The sequence below is a fragment of the Petaurus breviceps genome, unplaced genomic scaffold (assembly GCF_028583685.1).
Source record: "Petaurus breviceps papuanus isolate PSGF00001 unplaced genomic scaffold, PetGlider_PUasm1.0 115, whole genome shotgun sequence".
Lineage (NCBI taxonomy): Eukaryota > Metazoa > Chordata > Mammalia > Diprotodontia > Petauridae > Petaurus > Petaurus breviceps.
In genome coordinates, this window is record NW_027185612.1 from 7,771,849 (window position 1) to 7,791,624 (window position 19,776).

The window sequence follows — 19,776 nt, forward strand, 5'->3', positions numbered from 1 at the left end:
TTTGTTACAAGGGAGTCTTCAGTTTTGGGGTTGGGAGGGGGTAGGGATGGCTACAATCCTGAAAATCCACTATCCACACCCAGATATCCAGGTATCCAGAAATGATTGTAATGTAAAAATTAAAGGCATCAATTAAACCTCTTTTTAAAAATAGTAAATAACATCTGGCTTATGTCACAGTTCTGTTTATGATGCTATACAGGTATTATGTTTTAGAGATAAATAATCCTTAAGGATTTGATTTCTTCTGCAGACTAAGTGAATTTGAAATGCATTTGGTGAGAGTTGGCAAGAGTGAGAGCACCTCATTTTGGGAGGCCTTGACACAACAGAGAAGTTTCTTTTTTGTTTTGTTTTTACCAAAGTAAAGCAGGCCTTAAGCTGTCAGATTGGCCCCACACATAGATGGTGACCATTTTGTCCTGGAGCGCTCTTGGATCTTCGATATCTTGTCCCTGAATGTCTCTAAGCTTCTCTAAATCGTTCCTCTCCCTTCCCCCCCCCTCACTGGTCTCAGATCTGGACATTTCTGTTGTCAGCTGGAGGTGTGCTGAATGTGACACCTCCTGAATTCAGAGATGGGATAATTCCTTATTTGTATCTCTGTTTCCTATGAGCTGCTCTGCTCTCCCTCTGGGAGCTCTTGCTGCCATCAGCCTCACACAATCAAAGCAGGCAGACGGCAAATAGGAAATCCCAGGAAAAGTGTCATGCTGAACGGGTGACAGTCTGAAGGGCAAGCAGTAAAATGTAGTCCCAGGTAAAAATCTTGACAAGTCGAACTCACTACCTACCAATGAATAGGGGAAAGGGCTGTTTGGCTTTCTCATTGCCCTGGAGGTGAAGGCAATGATTGATTCACTGACAACCTTCTATCTAAGCTGCTTGAAAACACATGAGAGTTCATCCCAGAGTTTGTGGGTAAAGGAGCTGATTTCATCTCTCTTCCAAGTCCTAAATATTACAACTCATCCTATGTCTGAAGTTCAAGGTTCAAATGGAATTCAAATTCCTAACAGAAGGCTTCAAAAAAAGAAGCGGCCTTAAGCTCAAGGGCCTGTTTGTGATAATAGATGCCAATTTCCTTTGGTCCTTTTTAAATTTTTAAAAGTTTTTTATTTTTTGGTCAGCTTTAGGACCAGGAAGAACTGGGTTTAAGTCCCACTTCTGATATACATTAACTACATGACTTCAAGGAAAGCGCTTAACCTCTGGGGTAGCAAGGTAGTTCAGCAAATAGAGCGCTAGGCCTGGAGTTGGGAAGACCTGAATTCAAATTCAGTTTTAGCCACTTTGTACTCACTCACCTCTCAAGACAGCTCAGCCTCAGTGCCTAATTCTACATTCTTTCTGCAGAAGGGGAGGAGGCAGAAGGAGGCCTTGAGAGCTTTGTTTTAGTTCATGGTACCATACAATTTATAGTCATGGAAGAATATTGCTAATAGGAATGGTTGATTTTTTTGTTGGGGTACAGGGAGAGACCTGAGAGTGGATTTCCCCAAAGCTCTCTAGCCCACTTGCCCCACTCTATTAAATTCTGAGCCTGTAGTAAGTACCTAAGACACAGGTACTGAAGGACAAACCCTCTGGGCCATCCAAACAACTGTAAATCATAGTCTAAGCAATAGGCATTCTTTATCCACCTAGATAGTTAGATTGAGCTTTTTGGAATGGATTTAGATGTCATTTGTCTCTGTAATGTTAGTGGGTCTGATGTACTAAGAACAATGTCATTTGCAAGAACTTACCTTCTCTAAGGTAATGGACTCTACTCTGGAATCCTCTATGACAGTGGCCAGCATTCATTTTTCCATTTTATTTTTCACTTAATATTAATAATCATAGGGTTGAAAGGCAGCATACAGGAATGGTTAAAGAGCTGACCTTGGAGAAAGTTTGGGTTCAAGTCTCACCTCTGACATATAGTGATTGTGGGACCGTGGGCAAGTCACTTAACTTCTCGATGCTCTAGGGAACCCTCTAAGACTCTAAATTGCAGAGAAGGTGCTGACCTGCATTGGTAGAGAGAGTTTCCTCATGCAGCAGTTCCTTACACCAATAAAATCACAGGTCTGGACTCTGTCCCTAATTAGAGGGTTATGGGGTGAAATGATCTCTTTCTTTCAATGAATCTTGTCTCTTTGTAACCTTTAATATAATACAATGTTTATTTCCAGATATATGGTCATAACATCTCCTCCCAGAGAATTCTCTCAAACAGTAATGTATAGAAACAAAGAGTATATAAAAGCATATGTTGCTGACTTCTGAATCACAGGATATTAGAGCTGGAAGAGGCCGTAGAGATAATCTAATACAGCTCCCTCACTTTAAAGATTGCGAAACTAGAGGGTCAGGAAGGGAAAGTGACCTGTCCAAAAACCACACAACTAGTAAAGCAGTAGTTAGAAGTCAAATGTAAGTGTTCATATTTGAACTCAGTACCTTTTTCATCATACCTATCAAATGATCAATAAGCATTAAATACCTGCTGTGTGCCAGACACTGTGCTAAGGACTAAGGATACAAAGATGAAAATGAAACCTTGTTCATGGCTTTCAGGCAGTCCAGTGATTCTTTAATGATCTCTCGTTATCTATTTTCCAGGTCACTTATTTTTCCTATGAGGTATTTCATATTTTCTTCTGTCTTTTGACTTTATTTTTATTGTTTCTTGATGTCTCATAGAACCATTAGCTTCCAGTTGGTCAATTCTAATTTTTAAGGAGTTATTTTCTTCAGTGAGGCTTTATATCTCTGATCATTTGGTCAATTCTGGTTTTTAAGCTGTTATTTTCTTTATGCCTCTTTTACCAAGCTGTTAATTCTTTTTTTATAACTTTCTTGCATAGCTCCAATTCCCAATTTTCCTGTACTATTCTTATATTATACATTTTTTTTGCTCTTTTTATCATTTAGTTTTTCTAGGATTCTTGCTGGGCTTGTGTCAAATCTGCATTTTCTTTTGAGGCTTTGCTTGTAAATGTTTTCATGATGTTGGCTCCTTCTGAATGTCTTAAACTTCTCTGTCACTATAGTACATTTTTTTTTGCAGTTGGGTTCTTTTGTTGTTAACTCATTTTCCAGCCTATTTCTTGACTTTGAACTTTATAGTTAGAGTTGGGTTCTGCTCACTTTTAGAGAGGATGTCTGACATGAGTGTCTCTGTCTTTCATGTTCTTCTGTTCTTTTTGCAACGCAGTCTGGGAGTCTATAAGTTTTTGGTGCTTCTAATGTGATGTGATCTGGGGAGATGCCTGTTTACTGATCTCCTGATCTGTTCCCTGCTCTTTACGCACGTAGGGGGCCCCTGTCCCTTGAGATCTGAACCATTCTTCTTTGCTCTGGAACTAGGTAATGCACAACAGAGATGCCAGATGGCATCTGCTCCTGCTCCTACTTCTAGTACATGATTCTTTTGATATCACTTTATGACAAGGTATCCCTTCCCCTTGGTGTCCCTGGGCACTGGGCTACTCCCTGATATTGCTGTGATCACCACAGCACAATGCCATTTCTGTTGCTATGCTCCTGGTCAACTTCCATTCCAGTGTCCACACACCTCTTTGTCTATCTCCTTAAATTGCCCTGGGATGGAAAATTGTCTCACTGTGACTTTTTCTTGGCTTTCTCACCCAAAATTTAGTTTAGTGTGTTTTTTAGGTTATTATGGAAAGATTTTGGGGAAACTGTAGCAAAATTGCTAAGCTCTCACTCCACCATCTTGACTCTGCCTTAAGTAAATAACTTTGTCCAATGATTATAGCTCACATTTAGATTGCACTTTAAAAATGTATTGGGGCAGTTAGATGGCACAGTGAATAGAGCACCAGCCCTAGAGCCAGGAGGACCTGAGCTCAAATCTGGCCTCCAATACTTGACACACTTACTAGCTGTGTGACCTTGGGCAAGTCACTTAAACCCAATTGCCGTGCCTTCCTCCCTCCAAAAAAAAAAAATAACGGGTGTTTTCCTCAGGAACAACCTAGTGGGATAGGTAATGCAAGTATGATCATCCCCCTTTCTTGGATGATGAATGGAGGCATATCAGGTTGAAATGACTTACCCACAGTCACACAGTTACAGTTGAAAAACATCAGGCCTAAGACTTGAATTCAGTTCTTTCTATACCAGACCCATTGTACCACTGCCTCTTAGCATTCAGTAGCAGATACCTTTAGTTCATCCTTGAAGCATGGGACATTAAATAAACATAAATATTTATTAGTCACCTCCTGCCTCTCTCAGCTTTGAATCTATACTTTTTTTTTTTTGAATCTATACTCTTGAGGCAGGAAAAAGCAGTGGGTTAGATGGAATAGTCATGTAGAAGCTTATATACAGACATATTAACATGTACAGAATAGACACACAAGGTATCCCAAAAGTCTTAGTGCTTTTTCATGCTTTAATAACTTCAGAATCATTAGTGCTACAAGCTTAAAAAATAACACTTGAAAGGTCAATTATTTACATTTCAAAGATATTTCTATATTTTTATCAAAATCTGACATAACCACCATCTTGTGCCACACAACACTAGTCAATTTTAAAAATTAGTAAAGACTTTCAAGTCAGCTGCTGCTCAGTGTTGGAAATGATTGCATTTGTAATGCTAGCCATACGATCATCTAAAGAATGAGGTTTTGGTGCATGTGTGACAGTTTTAAAGCAGCCCTGTAAGAAAAAAGTCTAATGGCTATAGATCAGGCGACTGAGGTCATTAAGCAAGAGAACCTCATCTGATATATATCAGATGGAGAAAATGTCATCCAAAGATTGTCACACAAACAATGCATAATACCAAGGCACCCAGTCTTGTTAAAATTAAAAATGTATCATTCAAAGTTCATAAAACTAAATAAATACAAAGGAAATTTAAATAATCAAACTTTCAAATGGCATTCTTTTAAGTTTGTAGTATTTATACTTTAAAAGTTATTAAAGTTTAAAACTTCACTAAGACTTTTAGGATATCCTGTGCATGTTTATATGTATATATATGTATGCACGGATGTTCTTTGTGGAAAAACAGTTGCTCTACGATAATGAGTTTCAATCTTAGAATGACTTTAATTATTTAAAAGGTATATGCAGTGTGTATTGCAGGTTGAGGAAGACTCATTTGTGATATTTTCAAAAGATCCTTACAGCAAAACTTATTTTAATTAACTTTCATTTATGTATGTATGTGGTTTCATTAGTATAGGAAACTCCTAAGGGGGAAAATTTCCATCTACACCTCAGCACCTATTCTGCCATTTATAGTCTTAAAGACTTGTCTGGGACACTAAGAAGTCAAGAAATTTGCATAAGGTCATAGTCCAATAATAGTAAAAGCAACAACAAGAACAACAGCTTGCGTTCCTATGGTGCTTGTGCCAAGCACGGTGCTAAGTACTTTCCAAATACCTCATTAGATATGTGTCAGAGAACCCAGGTCTTCCCAAATTCAAAAGCTGGCCCAGTCACTATATCATGGAGAGGCAGTGGCCTCTTATATTCATCCGTCTGTAAGCTAAATAAATAAATGCCCAATGGCATTTTTCAGGGGTGGGATAGGTTTATAAAATTAAACAAAGGAAAGGGTGTGGACAGCTCCCAAAGGTTGGTAATCAGTGCAGTGGTAATGAAGAGAACAGAGTGTTCCCAGTAGGATCTATTGATGCCCTTTAGTCTCAGCCCAAATACTGGCCTTCTGGAATTGTCCCTGACTGCTTTGAAATGTATGGAGTGGCGAAAGGGAGCTGATATATCTGGTACAAAAATTGCACTCTGCCTCCTATGGTATGTATAATAAAAATCAGGAGACCATTATTCTAATAAATAATACCTTTGAGATTAGAGAGGTTTTGTTATTTGAGGGAGAAAAATTTAGCTTATAATTACCTTCTCTTGGTGGCAAAGTCATTCATTCAGGCCTCCATTTAAAAGAACAAACTTCTCAGAGCTTTGATTTCTTCATCATTGCTTCAAGGCCTCCCAAGAAGATTTTAAAACACCCTCCTCCCTTTTAATTTTGCTCACTCCACTCCTTACACATATCACCTGGGGTTGACATCCATTTTTAATCTCCAGGATTGGGGGGTCGGGGCTTCAACTTCAGGTTGTTTAACTCAGGTTGTTTGAGGCTTCTGGGGTGTGAATTTAAGGAAAGCCCAGAGGAAAAGGTCCCCCTGCTGGTCCCAGCAAAGCAGAGCAATGGACGTTCCCAGTCACAATTCAGATCAGTGAGATCTGGCTCACACAAGAGAAGTAATTGGTTGGGGAATTATTACACTGAGCTGAGGTGGCAGACAGGCCAACCCAAACTCAAATGATAAAGAAGACTACTCATCTTCCAATTCCCCCCGTGCTGGCTCTGGATGTCACTGATCCCCCACTGTGGACTCCCCTAAATCCTTTGTAACCTGGAAGCAGCCTCAGGAATTTTCCTTTCCCATAACTGTAATTAGAATCTTCAGGGCTCAAGGCTCCTAGATTCATCTGACTTCCAGATGAGAAAACTGAGGCCTAGAGAGAAGTAATGTACCCCTTCCTCCTCCATCATAGAGAAGGCAGCAGTGGAGAGTAGAGAGAGTCCAGGATCTAGATTCAGATTTAGCACACTGGATTTTGAATTCCAACTCCACCACTAACTGGCAACCCAGGTAGCTCTGAGCCCGTTTTCTGGAGTGCTCAGCACCCATCTGGTATTTGACAAAAGGTGAAATTTGTGATTAATCTCCACAAAAATGAGATTTCATGTTCAGATCATGCTTTTTTCGCATATGTTCCATGAGTTTGGTAGTAAATGTTATTGTTCCCATTTTAAAGATAACTTCACAAAGAAAGCAAGAGACTTGCCTAAGAACTTGGAACTGAAACCACAAGTCTTCTGCCTCTGTGTCCAAAACTCTTCCATTACATCACACTGAAGAAAGTCATAGAATTCAAAGGAATGGCATGTGAAAGCAAGTGGATCATGGCACCTGAGATCCAGATCTACACTCCCTCACATGGTTCCCTGACTTCAACGGTTGTTGACTTTATCAGTGTCTTTTAAGAAGTTTGGTTCCTGGGGCGGCTAGGTGGTATGGTGCAGTGAGTAGAGCACGGCCCTGGAGTCAGGAGGACCTGAGTTCAAATCCAGCCTCAGACAATTAACACTTACTAGCTGTGCGACCTTGGGCAAGTCACTTAAACCCAATTGCCCTGCCCTCCCCCCTGCAAAAATAAAAAAAGAATTAAAAAAAAAAAGAAGAAGTTTGGTTCCTGACATATTTAGAGAGTTTAGGGAATATGTATGTGTATGCATATATATGTGTCTGTGTAAATATACATCTAATATGTATAATATATTATGCATAATACAATATTATATAGAATATATAACATTATGCATTATATAATAGGCACATATATTATGTACAATATGATAAAATGTGTATATATAATATGTCCTGTATTCTATACTATGAATATATAACATATGTGTATGGATTTTTTCTTAATTTTGCCACTAAAATCACAGGTACAGTTCCAAGAAAAAAGTTATATAAACCAAAGTTGAAACTACATTTGGTCCAAACGGTGGTCTCTTTTGTAGCTAGATCATGCTGGGCCGATATGAGGCTGGCTAACTGCATTTTTTCATAAATCACCATTAATACAATTTGTTAACAGCAACAAAAAGAGGAACTTCAGCACTAAAATAGGAACTACATTTTGCTGAACAGACATCTCTTTGTAACAACATAGAGGAAATGTCAGGTGGGAACATTCTTATCTAATACAATCAGCAGGCTTAGGCTCAGGCCTGTCACCAGCACCCCAGACGCTACTTGACGACATCCCTCTGAACCCTCCACTTCAATGAATGTGCCTCCACAGAACCTCTATATTCTTGGCTTTATTGAAAAGAGAAATCTTTGAAAGTCACAAAGAACAAGCGCCCTGCATATCATAAAATAACATCAAGCAAAATGCTGCCGTAAGTGAATGTAATTTGATGTTTAAAAAAAAAAAATCAACACACCATTCATAGAGCAGCAAAACACCAAAAAAGCCAGGCTAAAGGGAATATTAATGATAATAAGAGGGAGGAAGGGAAAGTCCGCCTTGGGAATTCACCATCAACAGGAATTGTTTATGCAAAATAACTACTCCTTTGATTACCCATAATGCAAATTTCTAGCCATTTATATTGTTTCTATTAGAATATGATATAATCTATGACGCCAAAGAATTTCAAGCTATCTTGAGAATAACATCAATTAAAAACTTCAATTCTTTGAGTCAGTGGTGGGACTTGGAAGTAAAAAAATGAATATGATCTAGTCCTGCATTAATACATTCATAGTATCTTGACTGAGGAAGGTGATAGTTTCTCATACTCCATCCTGGTTGGAAGTAATCTGGAGTACTCTATACATTTCTGGGCATAATGTTTTAGGAAGGACATTGATAAGTTTGGACAGTGCATGCCCAGAGAAAGATGAATAGGACAGTGAGAAGACCAGGGACAATGGTGAATGAGCATTGAACAAGTTTTGTTTGTTCTGAAGGGCAGAAGACTCAAAGACCTGATGATTGCCTTCAGGTATCTGAAGGTTCTCAGGTTGATGAGGGGCTTCTTTTGTTAGGCCTCAGAAGGTAGAACTAGGAACAATAGGTGAGCAGTTGTGGAGATCAGATTTTTACTTGATTAAAGAAAGAATTCCCTAACAACACTCCCCCAAATGGAACGGGTTGCCACAGGAGCTTGTGGGCATTCCTATGCCTAGAGATATTCAGGCAGAGGTTGAATGAGCCATTTCTAACCTAGCTCTCCCCCCCCCACACACACCTTTCCAGTCTTCTTATACCTTATGCCCCCACTTACTACATACTCTTCAATACAATGACACTGGTCTCCTTGCAGCTCCTCAAAAAAGACACTCCATCTTTAGGCATTTTTTTCTGGTTGTCTACCATGCCTGGGATGCTTTCCCTCCTCATCTCTGCCTCCTGGCTTCCCTGGTTTCCTTCAAGCCCCAGGAAAATGCCACTTTCTACAGGATTCTTTTCCCAGTGCCTCTCAATATTAGTGCCTTCCCTCTATTGATTATTTCTGCCTTTTCCTGAATGTAGATTATTTCTACATAGTTATTTACATGTTGTCTCCCCCATTAGGATGTAAGTTCCTTGAGGGCAGGGGCTTTTTTTTTTTCTTTTTCTTTGAATCCCCAGCACTAGTACCTGGCACACAGTAGGTGCTTAATAAATGCTTTCTGCCTGACATTGACTGTCTGAATTTTAAGGGTAATCTAGAGTATACTTCTATTAAGTATGGGTTAGAAATAAATGGCCTCTGAGGTTCTTTTCAACTATGAAAATGCAAGCCATAAAGCACTATAAAATATGAATTTTATAACAATTCTGGGATCTCTTAGGATCTCTGTATGTCTATGTGTTATTTGTATATTAAATAAACCTGGGTCCACAAAGATGATCAACCAACCAACAAGCATTTATTAGTTACTTATGCAATTGCTGTGTGCCAACATTGTGCTAAGTGCTGGGGATACAAAGAAAAAAAACTTTAAGAGTCCTGCCCTCAATGAGCTTACATTCTACTGAGGGAGACAATATGTACACATACATGCCTAATACAGTGTAGAGGGAAGGTAACCTTGATGGGGAAAGAGCTGGGAGCATGAGGGAAAGCCTCTCATAGAAGGTGGTGGTTGAGCTGAGTCTTGAATGAAATGAAAGATTCAAAAAGGCCCCTGTAAGGCCTTACCTCTGGGAGATCCTTCCAGGTCCAAAGACTGGAGATACAGCATCATGTTCAAGGAGGAGAAAATAGGCCAGTCTGGCTGGACTGCAATACGTGAAAGGCAATTGTGTAAGACTAGAGAAGAAGGAAAGGCCAGGCTGTGAGCGGCTTTAAATGCCAAACTAAAAAGGTTTTATGTGATCCCAGAAATAATAATTGGCCACTAAAGTTTATTGAGTAGGAGGCTGACATTGTTCTACCTGAGCTTTAGGGAAATCACTTTGGTAACTGTGAGGGGGTCCTTAAGAATGAGATTATTTTAAATGACGAGGAATTAAAGAAGACAGTTGCTGGAGGACCAAGAATAAATATTTGGAACTATGGTTGTGGCATGGATGTTTTTTGTTTTTTTTATTCCGCCCTCCCTCCCCCCCCATGTAAAGTCAACTGGTCCATCTGGGAACTTGAATATAAGAACTTGACTTCAATGTCATGCTCTTCTAACCAACTCAGCTAACCCACCAGACAAAATACAGACATTCTCAAATGCAAGCTGCTAGGAGCACAGTGGATAGGGCCCTGGACCCCCTGGAGGCAAGAAGACCTGAGCTCAAATGTTACTTTAGATACTTACTAGCTGTGTGAACCTAGGCAACTCACTTAACACTCTGCCTCGGTTTCCACATCTGCAAAATGGAGGATAATGGCAGCACCTATCTCTCAGGGTTGTGAGGATCGAATGAGACAAATATTTGTAAAGTGCTTTGCAAACCTCAAAACACTATATAAATACTAACTATTAATATTATGAAGACAGGTACACAGAGTGAATAGTCAATCAATAAGCATTTATTAAGCTTTTACTATATAGGTTATAGGCACTGTGCTAAGCATTGAGGATACAAAGAAAGATAAAAAAAAATTTTCTTAAACCAGCAGCTCCTACCCTTGAGGACCATACGTTTCAGTGAGAGAAACAATATATAAATATAGAGTTAGAGCTTTAACAGGCATTAGAAGTCAGCAAGGTCAAATCTTTCATTTTATAAAGAAACTGAGAACCAGGGAGGAAAATCAACTTGCCACAAGGTCACCTAGGCAATAAGCAGCATAGGGGCAAATAAAACATATTGAACAGTGTAGTATGCAAAAGGCTCCATAATGCACAGAGCAACTGGCCTGGAGTCAGGAATTCTCATCTTTATGAGTTCAAATCCAGTCTCAGAAACTTACTAGCTGTGGGCAAGTCACTTAACTCTTTTTTGCCTCAGTTTCTTCATCTGTAAAATGAGCTGGAGAAGGAAATGGCAAACCATTCCAATGTCTTTGCCAAGAAAACCCCAAATGGGGTCATGAAGAGTTGGACACAATTGAAACGTCTGAACAATAACAACAAAAGTATACAAAAGGTAGTGTTATGGATTGGATAAAATGCTGAACTTAAAAGTCAGGAAGACATGGGCTCAAATTCAGTTTCTGACACTCATGTGACTATAGGCAATTTAAGTAACTTCTCTGAACTTCAGTATGTTCATCTTTAAAATAGGGATAATATATACCTACAGCATCTATCTCAAGAGGATTGTTATGAGAACCAAATGAAGTCATGTATATAAAGTGTGTACCTGTGTACCTGTCTAAACGTCTGCTAGTTTTGCTTTGCTATAAAAAAGAAAGAGGCTTTATTTCAGCCAAGGCTTCTACCTATGTCCCCTTTGGGGGCCATAGTTCATTATTCCCACTAAGGAGACAGGTGACTAAATTCAGAGGACACAGCGATAGCTCTGTCCTGTGTCTTGACTCCCCACCTCAGTGAAAATAGATTTCCTTTAGGTTTGTGACTTGAGTTGTTGTTTTTTTCTTCCTTGTCTCTAAGAACAAAGTAATCAAATAAAAGAACATTGTGGAAGGGTGCTCTATTTCACCTTTGGCTGACCATGTGGGAACACCAACATCATCACCTGGGAAATGGAGCACACTCACTTGTAGCTGCTTGTCAGAATTCTCGTTATCAGAAAACAAAGCTCACTGCCACATTCTTTTGTTCTTCCAGTGAATATCAAGGCAAGCCAACATTCCACTTACCATGCAGCCCAAGAAATACATGCCTGTGTAATAGGAGCCCTAGTAATAACTGCTTGGCTCACTTCCAGGATGGCCTGGAAGAAAGTTAAAGCTTATCTCCTCACCTCATGCTGAGCAAATCCCCTGAATCTCCAGTTGGAGGTGTAGAATGTGGGTCAAGTGGCCCAGCCCAGGTCCCTGGATCACAGCAAGGGAGCTTCAGTTTAAGACACAAGGCAACTTTCTCGCCGAGAGGGGTAAGATTCTAGAGCAGTTTCTCAAAGTAGGTTGTGGACATTTTGAAAGGCTAGGACAGGTTAGGAAATTAGCTAGCCAATGCCTTCCTGCCCGATGATTATATGACACATGTGCTTTTGAAATTACTCTGCTAACTAAGCATATAATAGTTTCTAGAAAAATAAAAATAACAACAATGGACATTGACATAGTACTTCAAAATTTACATTACTCTGACATTACAGGATGTCCCAAAGTCTCAAGGTAGCTCAAAGCTTTAATAACTTAACACCGCATTAAGATGTTTGGAACATTTTTATATTCATTTACAAAACAGTAACTGCTGTCCATAAAGCTCTTACAAATCTCTTATTTATGCCTCATAACAACCCTGTTGGTAGCTCCTACAGAACAGCTAGGTGCTGTAGAGGATAGAGGGCTGGGCCTCAAGTCAGGAAGACTCATCTTCCTGAGTTCAAATCTAGCCTCAGACACTTACTAGCTGTGTGACCCTGGACAAGTCACTTAACCCTGTTCGCCTTAGTTTCCTCAACTATAAAATGGAACTAGAGAAAGAAATGACAAACTACTCCACTATCTTTGCCAAGAAAACCCTAAGGTCATGAAGAGTTGGACACGACTGAAACAACTGAATATGGGTGTTGTTATCATTATTTTACAGACAGAAAATTGGGAGTCAGAAAATTTAAATAACTTACTGATGATCACATAACTCTTAAGTGTTCGACGTGAGATTTGAATTTGGGTCTTCCTAAACTAAACCCAGCATTTTATCCACTGTGCCACATGATCCCAGAGAAATCAGAATGTTCAGGCTGGGGAGGAGAACCTGAGTATCAGCAGCTTGGTTATAGCCACCCTGTGTGGACCAACAGTTCTCAAAGACCAAACCATAGGCTCACTGACTGTGATTGAGAAGGGATCTTTTAAATCATCCTTGTCCAACCATTGTCCCCACCCCATATCCCCCCATTAGGAAACTGAAGCTGGAGAGGGATGAAATGACTCACCTGAGGAGGAAGAGTTAGTGACAGAGTGAGGATCTGAGCCTGGGTTTTGTTTGTTTTTGCTCAGTCATCATTTTATAGATGAGGAAACTGAAGCAGAATTAAGTGACTTGCCCAGGGTCACACAGCTAGTTAGTGTCTGAGGTGAGATTTGAACTCAGGAAGAGGAGTCTTCCTGACTCTGGGCCTGGCACTCTATTTATCTAGCTGCCCACTACATAAATGTTTGCTGTTATTATTATCACCTGAGCTTGGAAAGCAAAATTGTACAATGGAAAGACCAAGGAACTCAGAGTCATAGAATGTGGATTTTAAATCCTGGCTTGCCATTTAGTATCTATGTGACCTTGGGCAATTTTCGCTCAACCTCTCTGGGTCTCTGATTTCCCCATTTACAAATTAGGGTTAGATTAGATGGCTTTGAAACCACTTCTAGTTCCAAATCACAGAATTTGAGAGCTAAGAGGAACTTCAGTGGCCATCTGGTCCAACCCATACATGAAAGGAATGCATACTGTAGTATATTCAACAATGGGTCATCTAGGCAGCCCATTCCACTTTGGGCCAGCTCAAGTTATTAGAAAGTTTTTCCTGTCATCAAAAGCTTAAACTGGATTCTTTATACATTCTACCTCTTGTTCCTGGTCCTGACCTCTATGGCCAAAAAAAACCCAAATCTAATCACTCTTTCCCATAACAGGTCCTTAAATACTTTAATACAACTATCCTGTCATCCCCAAGTCTTCTTTTTTTTTTTCAGGCCAACCTTGCCCAGTACCTCCAACTAATCCTTATATGAAATGAATTCCAGGCCCACCACCATCTGAACACTATCTAACTTATCAGTGTCTTTCTTAAACCAAGGTGCTCAGAACTGAACAAATGTTCTTGAGATCTGGCAATCAGTCAATGAGTATTTATTAACTGTTTACTGTGTGCCAGCTACTGTGCTAAGAACTGAGCATATAGAGAAAAGCCAAAATAGAGCACCTTCCCCTAAGGAGCTCATATTCTAATGGGGCAGGGGTTGCAAACAAATATACATACACACACACACACACACGTTGTTTATGGGGTAAGTGTGGAAGAATTAGCAGAGAGAAGGACTGCAATGTACATTGGGCAGAGTATGGTGGGGCTATCACCTCCCTATTTGTAGAAGCTGTATCCCTTTAATACAACCCAAGACTCCATTGCTTGTTTGGCTGCTACATTCCGTCTTCAATCCACTAGAATCCCCTGATCTTTTTCATAACTGCTATCTATTCATGCTTCTCCAATCTTATACTTGTGATGCCAGATTTTGTGTCCAAGTGCAAGATTTTACACCTATCACATTGAGCTTCATCTTATTCGATTCAGCCCAGGGCTCCATCTATCAAGTTCCTTTCAGCTCCTGTCATTCAGGGTCCTAGCTATCCCTCCCAGCTTTATATCTTGGCTTAAATCATGTGCAGATTTGATAAGCAGAGCCTCTATGCCTTCATACAGGTCACTGATAAAAACGTTAAGAGCACAGGGTCAAGCACAGGTCCTTAGGGTACACCACTGGAGACCTTTTGCCATACTCACATTGAACCATTGCCAATTACAATTTAAATTCAGTCATCTAACCAGGTCTTAAGCCTTCTGACTACATTATCATCTAATTCATACCTCTCAATTTTTCTCTACAAGAATAGCATGAGATACTATATCAAAAGTTTGCTAAGATGGGCAAATTATATCCACAGAATTCCTACCATTTACTAGTATATTTATCAATCCTTCAAAAAAAAAAAAGAAAACCAAGTTAATTTGGCATAATCTGTTCTTGATGAATAACAGTTCATTTTTGCTTTGGTAAAGTATTCTCTTTCATACCTCTTGGTTCCCCTACTCTTTCCTCTAATCATCAAAGCTTTCTTCTCTTATCTTGGTCTTTGCTATCCATCAATACATCCCTAATATTGTAATAATTATTAGACACTTGGGGGTAGACACGTACTAAAGTATTTCCAAAATAAATACGAGGTTTAATTTTTGTTGAATAGGAGACTGCACTAGATACTCTGGGAATCAGGAAAGGCTCATGTTACTGATAACACAATGATAAAATGTAAAAAGCTAATTTTACTTTAAATACCACTTGCCCTCTCTCTCTTTGATGCTTTCCCTAGCCTTTCTTCAACACACACCTTCCCTACACCTGCCAAAAGTGAGTTAGTAGCAGTAGCTGTGGGGAATAATGTCCTGAATACCAAGATTGCCAAATAGCTTTGAGGACCCAATGGAATTTATGTCATGTGAGTTTTTAATGGGTAAACTGACTCCACTCTACTGCTATGTGTGAAACACTTTGTAAATGGAAAGTACTATATAGAAAGTGAAGGTTTTCTTGGTATTATTTCAGTGGGTCCCTTGGGGGAACAAGATAACAAAAATTTTTTTAATGTGAACTCTAGGGTTCAAGGGTGAGCAAGGGAAATGGTCTTGAAAGACCTGCCATTAATTCAGGGTCTGGTGGTGCCCACCAGGGACATCTAAAGGTCTAATGGTTCAGAGATTTCCATGGGGCTGGGAACATGCCATGTAGTACCTATTATGCCCAAGTGTCCTTAGTCTAAATTGGGGGCAAGTTGTATAACTAGCCTACTTATTGGTAACTAGGGAGGAGTTACCAGCTACCAGAAATCCTAAGCAAATAGCTTCTTGATGGAGACAAAATTGTGAGAATAGTGGAAAAAGTCATAGAAGACCCAAGTGGTTCCTACTTCTGCAATTTACTAGCTGTATGACCTTGGGCAAGTAATTTGTACTTTCTTATCCTTAATTTTATTAGTAAAATGGAGATACACCTCTGCTATAGTTAAGTATTAATGCTTTGAGTATCGAATTAAGTTACTGATGTGAACACTCTTTGGAAACTAAATGCTAAGAAAATGTAAACTATTACTGATTCTCAAAGAATTTTAGAACTTAAAGGGACCTCAAAGCCAATTCCATACAGAGTTCCTTTTCTTTCCTGAAGCCTTGAGATGACAGTGTGTATATGTATGTGTCTGCTGGGGGTGAGAATTACTGATAGTAAGTTTCTGGTTGAGAGAGGAGGAAAGGACATTTAGTAAAGTCTCTGAGGGACTAGGTTTGAGGGTGAGGTCAAGATTATAACCTCCAAGAGGGGGATTCGGCAGAAACTAGCTTGGGGAGTGATATCAGGGAGCATTTTCAAAATTACTAGCAGATCCCAGTGTTCAGTTTGGTGTCCCTTGATTTAGTCCAACTCCTTGATTTTATAGATGCATAAATTGGGGACCAGGGAGATTGTCAAAGGGCACAGACCTAATGAGTGGAAAGACTCTATCCTACTCCAGTCCAGGGCTTTCTTCCTGATGCTACTTAAATGGTCTCTGATGATCTTGAACTCTTCAATTTATTCATTGGTACCTACTAATTATTTTCAGCTATGGGGAGTATTGTAGCCAAGGACAGTAAAAAGAAAATTGACCTTTTACAGTCAAGTGGATCTAACTAATGTCCTGCATTGACATTCTAACTCTGTGATCATGGACAAGTGAGTTTAAACTGTCAGTGCCCTAGGTAAATTTCTAAGATTTTAAGTATTAGATGAGTGATATAATTGTGCTTTGGTGGAATGATTTTCCACACTGGGAATACCCTGAATTGATGAAATCACACAGGTCTTTGATACCTCAAAACACACACACACACACACACACACACATACACATGAGCACACTTGAGCACCATTTCTCAAGAAACAGGTTTTTTTTTTAAACAGAACCAAGCAATATAACTTTATATCTTGGCTTAAAATATAACTTTAGCTAGGTAGCAGTAAAGTCCATTGGAAAGTCCCAGTTCTCTCTCCTAATTTCTAATGTAGGGCTTTTCCTTCACCTTCCAATACCACTGCTTCCTATAAATGGAAGGTCTAAAAAAGGGAACTCTATCCACTCTCATAGAGAAACCAGATGCAGGCCAGAAGGGCTCCTGATCAGCCTTTATTTTTCTCTTCCTTGTTCTCACCTAGAAAGGTATTGCATTTTAAAGTGTCTCCCAAAGCCCTCCACCACAGAATGGCAAAGGAAAAATGGGAGGCAGAGCTAAGCCTCACAGAAGCTCCCCTTCCTCACTGCATGGACCCCTTAGCCAAGTCCTGCTTGGCCCCCTACTGGCCTTGCCCAAGAATCACGATGGCCTATTCTTATCCTAATGCATAATGGTGCCAGAATGCCTGCCAAGGCGACAGAGGCACAAAATTTAGGTACTGAGAAAAGAGATACTTCAATTTCAAGCTTAAAAATTACTTTGGGTCCCTGAGGACTCAGAAGCAATTTAGAGGCTGATACCCTGAACAAGAAAAAGGTTAGAAGATTAAGACCAACTGCTGTTTGGATAAATGACTGGTAATTGCCCATATCCGCAATTATGTCCTGGCATATAATTTCTCCGTTACCTTGGTCCTCTCCTGCGTCCCATCAGGCCTTATGCGGTACGACTTCACCCTTACACCCTTCTTCTGACGTGCTTTCATAACATCATACTCTACCTCATCCATCAAGGCCCTGCAAGCTAAACAAGACAGAAAACACAGCCGGTTACAGAGGAGGGGAGTGAAAGGAGAATAAGAGGAAAAGCTAAGGGCAGGTAAGTAGAAGAAATCGATTTGTGGGGCTTGACTAGGGGAAAGGAAGAGTGCAGAATCGGGTGGGAAATGGGCCTTCTAGAAATGGTGGGAAAGTAGAGCCATTTTCTGTACCATCTAGCTGTCAGTGGGCATTTCTAAAAGTCCCCAGGCACCAAAAAGGATTTTATTTTTCTCTGCTGCTTGCCTACCCAAAAAACACAACAATGAGTCTGAAGAGTTCCCTCCCCCATCCTGGGGTGTGTTTGGGGAGCCCTGTCAAGTATAGGATTACTAGCCTAAGAAATTTCCACTTTATTAATGAGGGGGGGGTGGAAGAAGTCAGCTCATCCCCACTGAAGAGTTGCTTATTTTGAATTTCACCAGGGCTAAGGAGATCCTTTTTGAAAAAAAAAAATTTTTTTAATGACTGGGAGAAATATGACATGTGCCCAAAACAGACATAATAGGTTTTTAAAACAAATCTTGATTCTAACCTTCTTTTCAGTTATTTGGTAGCACCAAATAGTACTGTAATAATTTCTTTATTACTTGCCACTTAGCTCTAGCATTCTTGTTCCTTGATTGTACTCTTACTTAGATTAACCTTATCATGACAACTTAGAAGGAACTACCCTGTCCTTTAATGCGTGGAGGCAGAAAGTGACAATTAGGGCCTATTCAGGAAGCCATTCCACAGCCCTGGAAACTCAGCCAATGAGTCTCTGACGTATACATGCTTTCTAGCCCTATTTTAAAAAATATCCTAACTTGCTTACTCCCTACAGTTCCCAAACAATTAATTTCTTGGACTAGGACCCCCAGTGCTGTCACCAATCACCAAGATAAGCTTTGTAAGAGAAAGGTCTCCCAGAGAAATTCCTCCCTAAAGCCTTAGAACTGGACTGGGCGAGTAGTCAGCAAGTTCTTCCGGTATACCACTACCTACCACTAGCAGGATTGAGCAAAACCCACAGGTAGCTAGTACTGGCAGACTAATACAGAGGTATGGGCAGAGATTATGGGGAAAGTAGGGATAGAATTTGATAGGCAATGTAGCATCGCGGAGCGTGTGCAAGACCTATAACCGGCAAGAGTTAAACTAAAATCCTGCCTCAGGCACTGACCATCTGTGTGACCCTGGGTAAGTCATTTAACCTCTGTCTGCAGTTTATCTACCTGTAAAAATGGGGATAATAATGATAAGAGTTGTCTTACAGGGTTGTAGTGAAGATTAAATGTATGTATAAGGATTAAGTATATATAAAGTATATTATAAAGCACTATATAAATGTAAGTAATTGTTATTGATTGATGAGTAAGAAATAGAAAGGAAAGAGTGGATGTAGAAAAGAAAGCCAAACTGAACAATTCATTATTTCCTGATCATGCAGCTTTTCCTGTTGTTGGATTTTCACTCTTGCTCCAACTCACAGAGAATATTTTTGCTGAAGTCTTGACCGTCCCTCAAGGTCCATTCCAAATGCTACCTCCCCTAAATATATTTTAGTGATTCCCACAATCTGATGTTATCCTCTCTCCTCTGATCTCCCATAGTGTATTTTGTATCTTTTTTAAAAAATGTCTTTTACTATAGTTATTTTCTTGTCTTTTCAGAGGTATCTGGTAGTACAGTGGATAGAATGGTGGACCTGGAGTCAGGAAGACCTGAGTTCAAATTTAGCCTCAGACATTTACTAGCTATGTGACCTGGGCAAGATACTTAACTTGTTTGCCTCAGTTTCCTCAACTGTAAAATGGAAATAATAATAGCAACTGTCTTAAAGAGTTGTTGTGAGGATCAAATGAGATATTTGTAAAAAAAAAATACTTAGCACAGTGCCTTTATAAATGTTTATCTCTCCCTTATTCTTCTTTGTCTTATCCCTCTTGCTAGATTACAAATTCTCTGAGAGTATTGATCTTTTTTTTTATCCCCTTAATGTTACCTTGTACATTTTAGGTGAATTTCATTGTGTTGAACTGAATTAAAAGAGGTGTCTAAAGCAGCATTGATGGGCATCAAAGGCAACCAAAATTTGCTTCAAAGGAGCCATAGGTTCCACAGGTGATTTTTTGCC

At 39.7% G+C, this 19,776-nt stretch overlaps 1 protein-coding gene across 2 annotated transcripts in view; it reads right to left on the minus strand.

Annotated features, from left to right (window-relative positions):
- CNPY1 (canopy FGF signaling regulator 1) overlaps positions 1-19,776 on the minus strand; it is a 169,334-nt gene that overhangs the window by 29,381 nt on the left and 120,177 nt on the right. The window contains exon 2 of one of the 2 annotated variants that reach the window (XM_069084495.1): positions 17,528-17,643. The exons of the other annotated variant lie outside the window; for it this stretch is intronic. Coding sequence (XP_068940596.1) covers positions 17,528-17,643 — 116 coding nt within the window. The remainder of the gene's footprint in view (positions 1-17,527; positions 17,644-19,776) is intronic. 2 annotated transcript variants of the gene reach the window in all.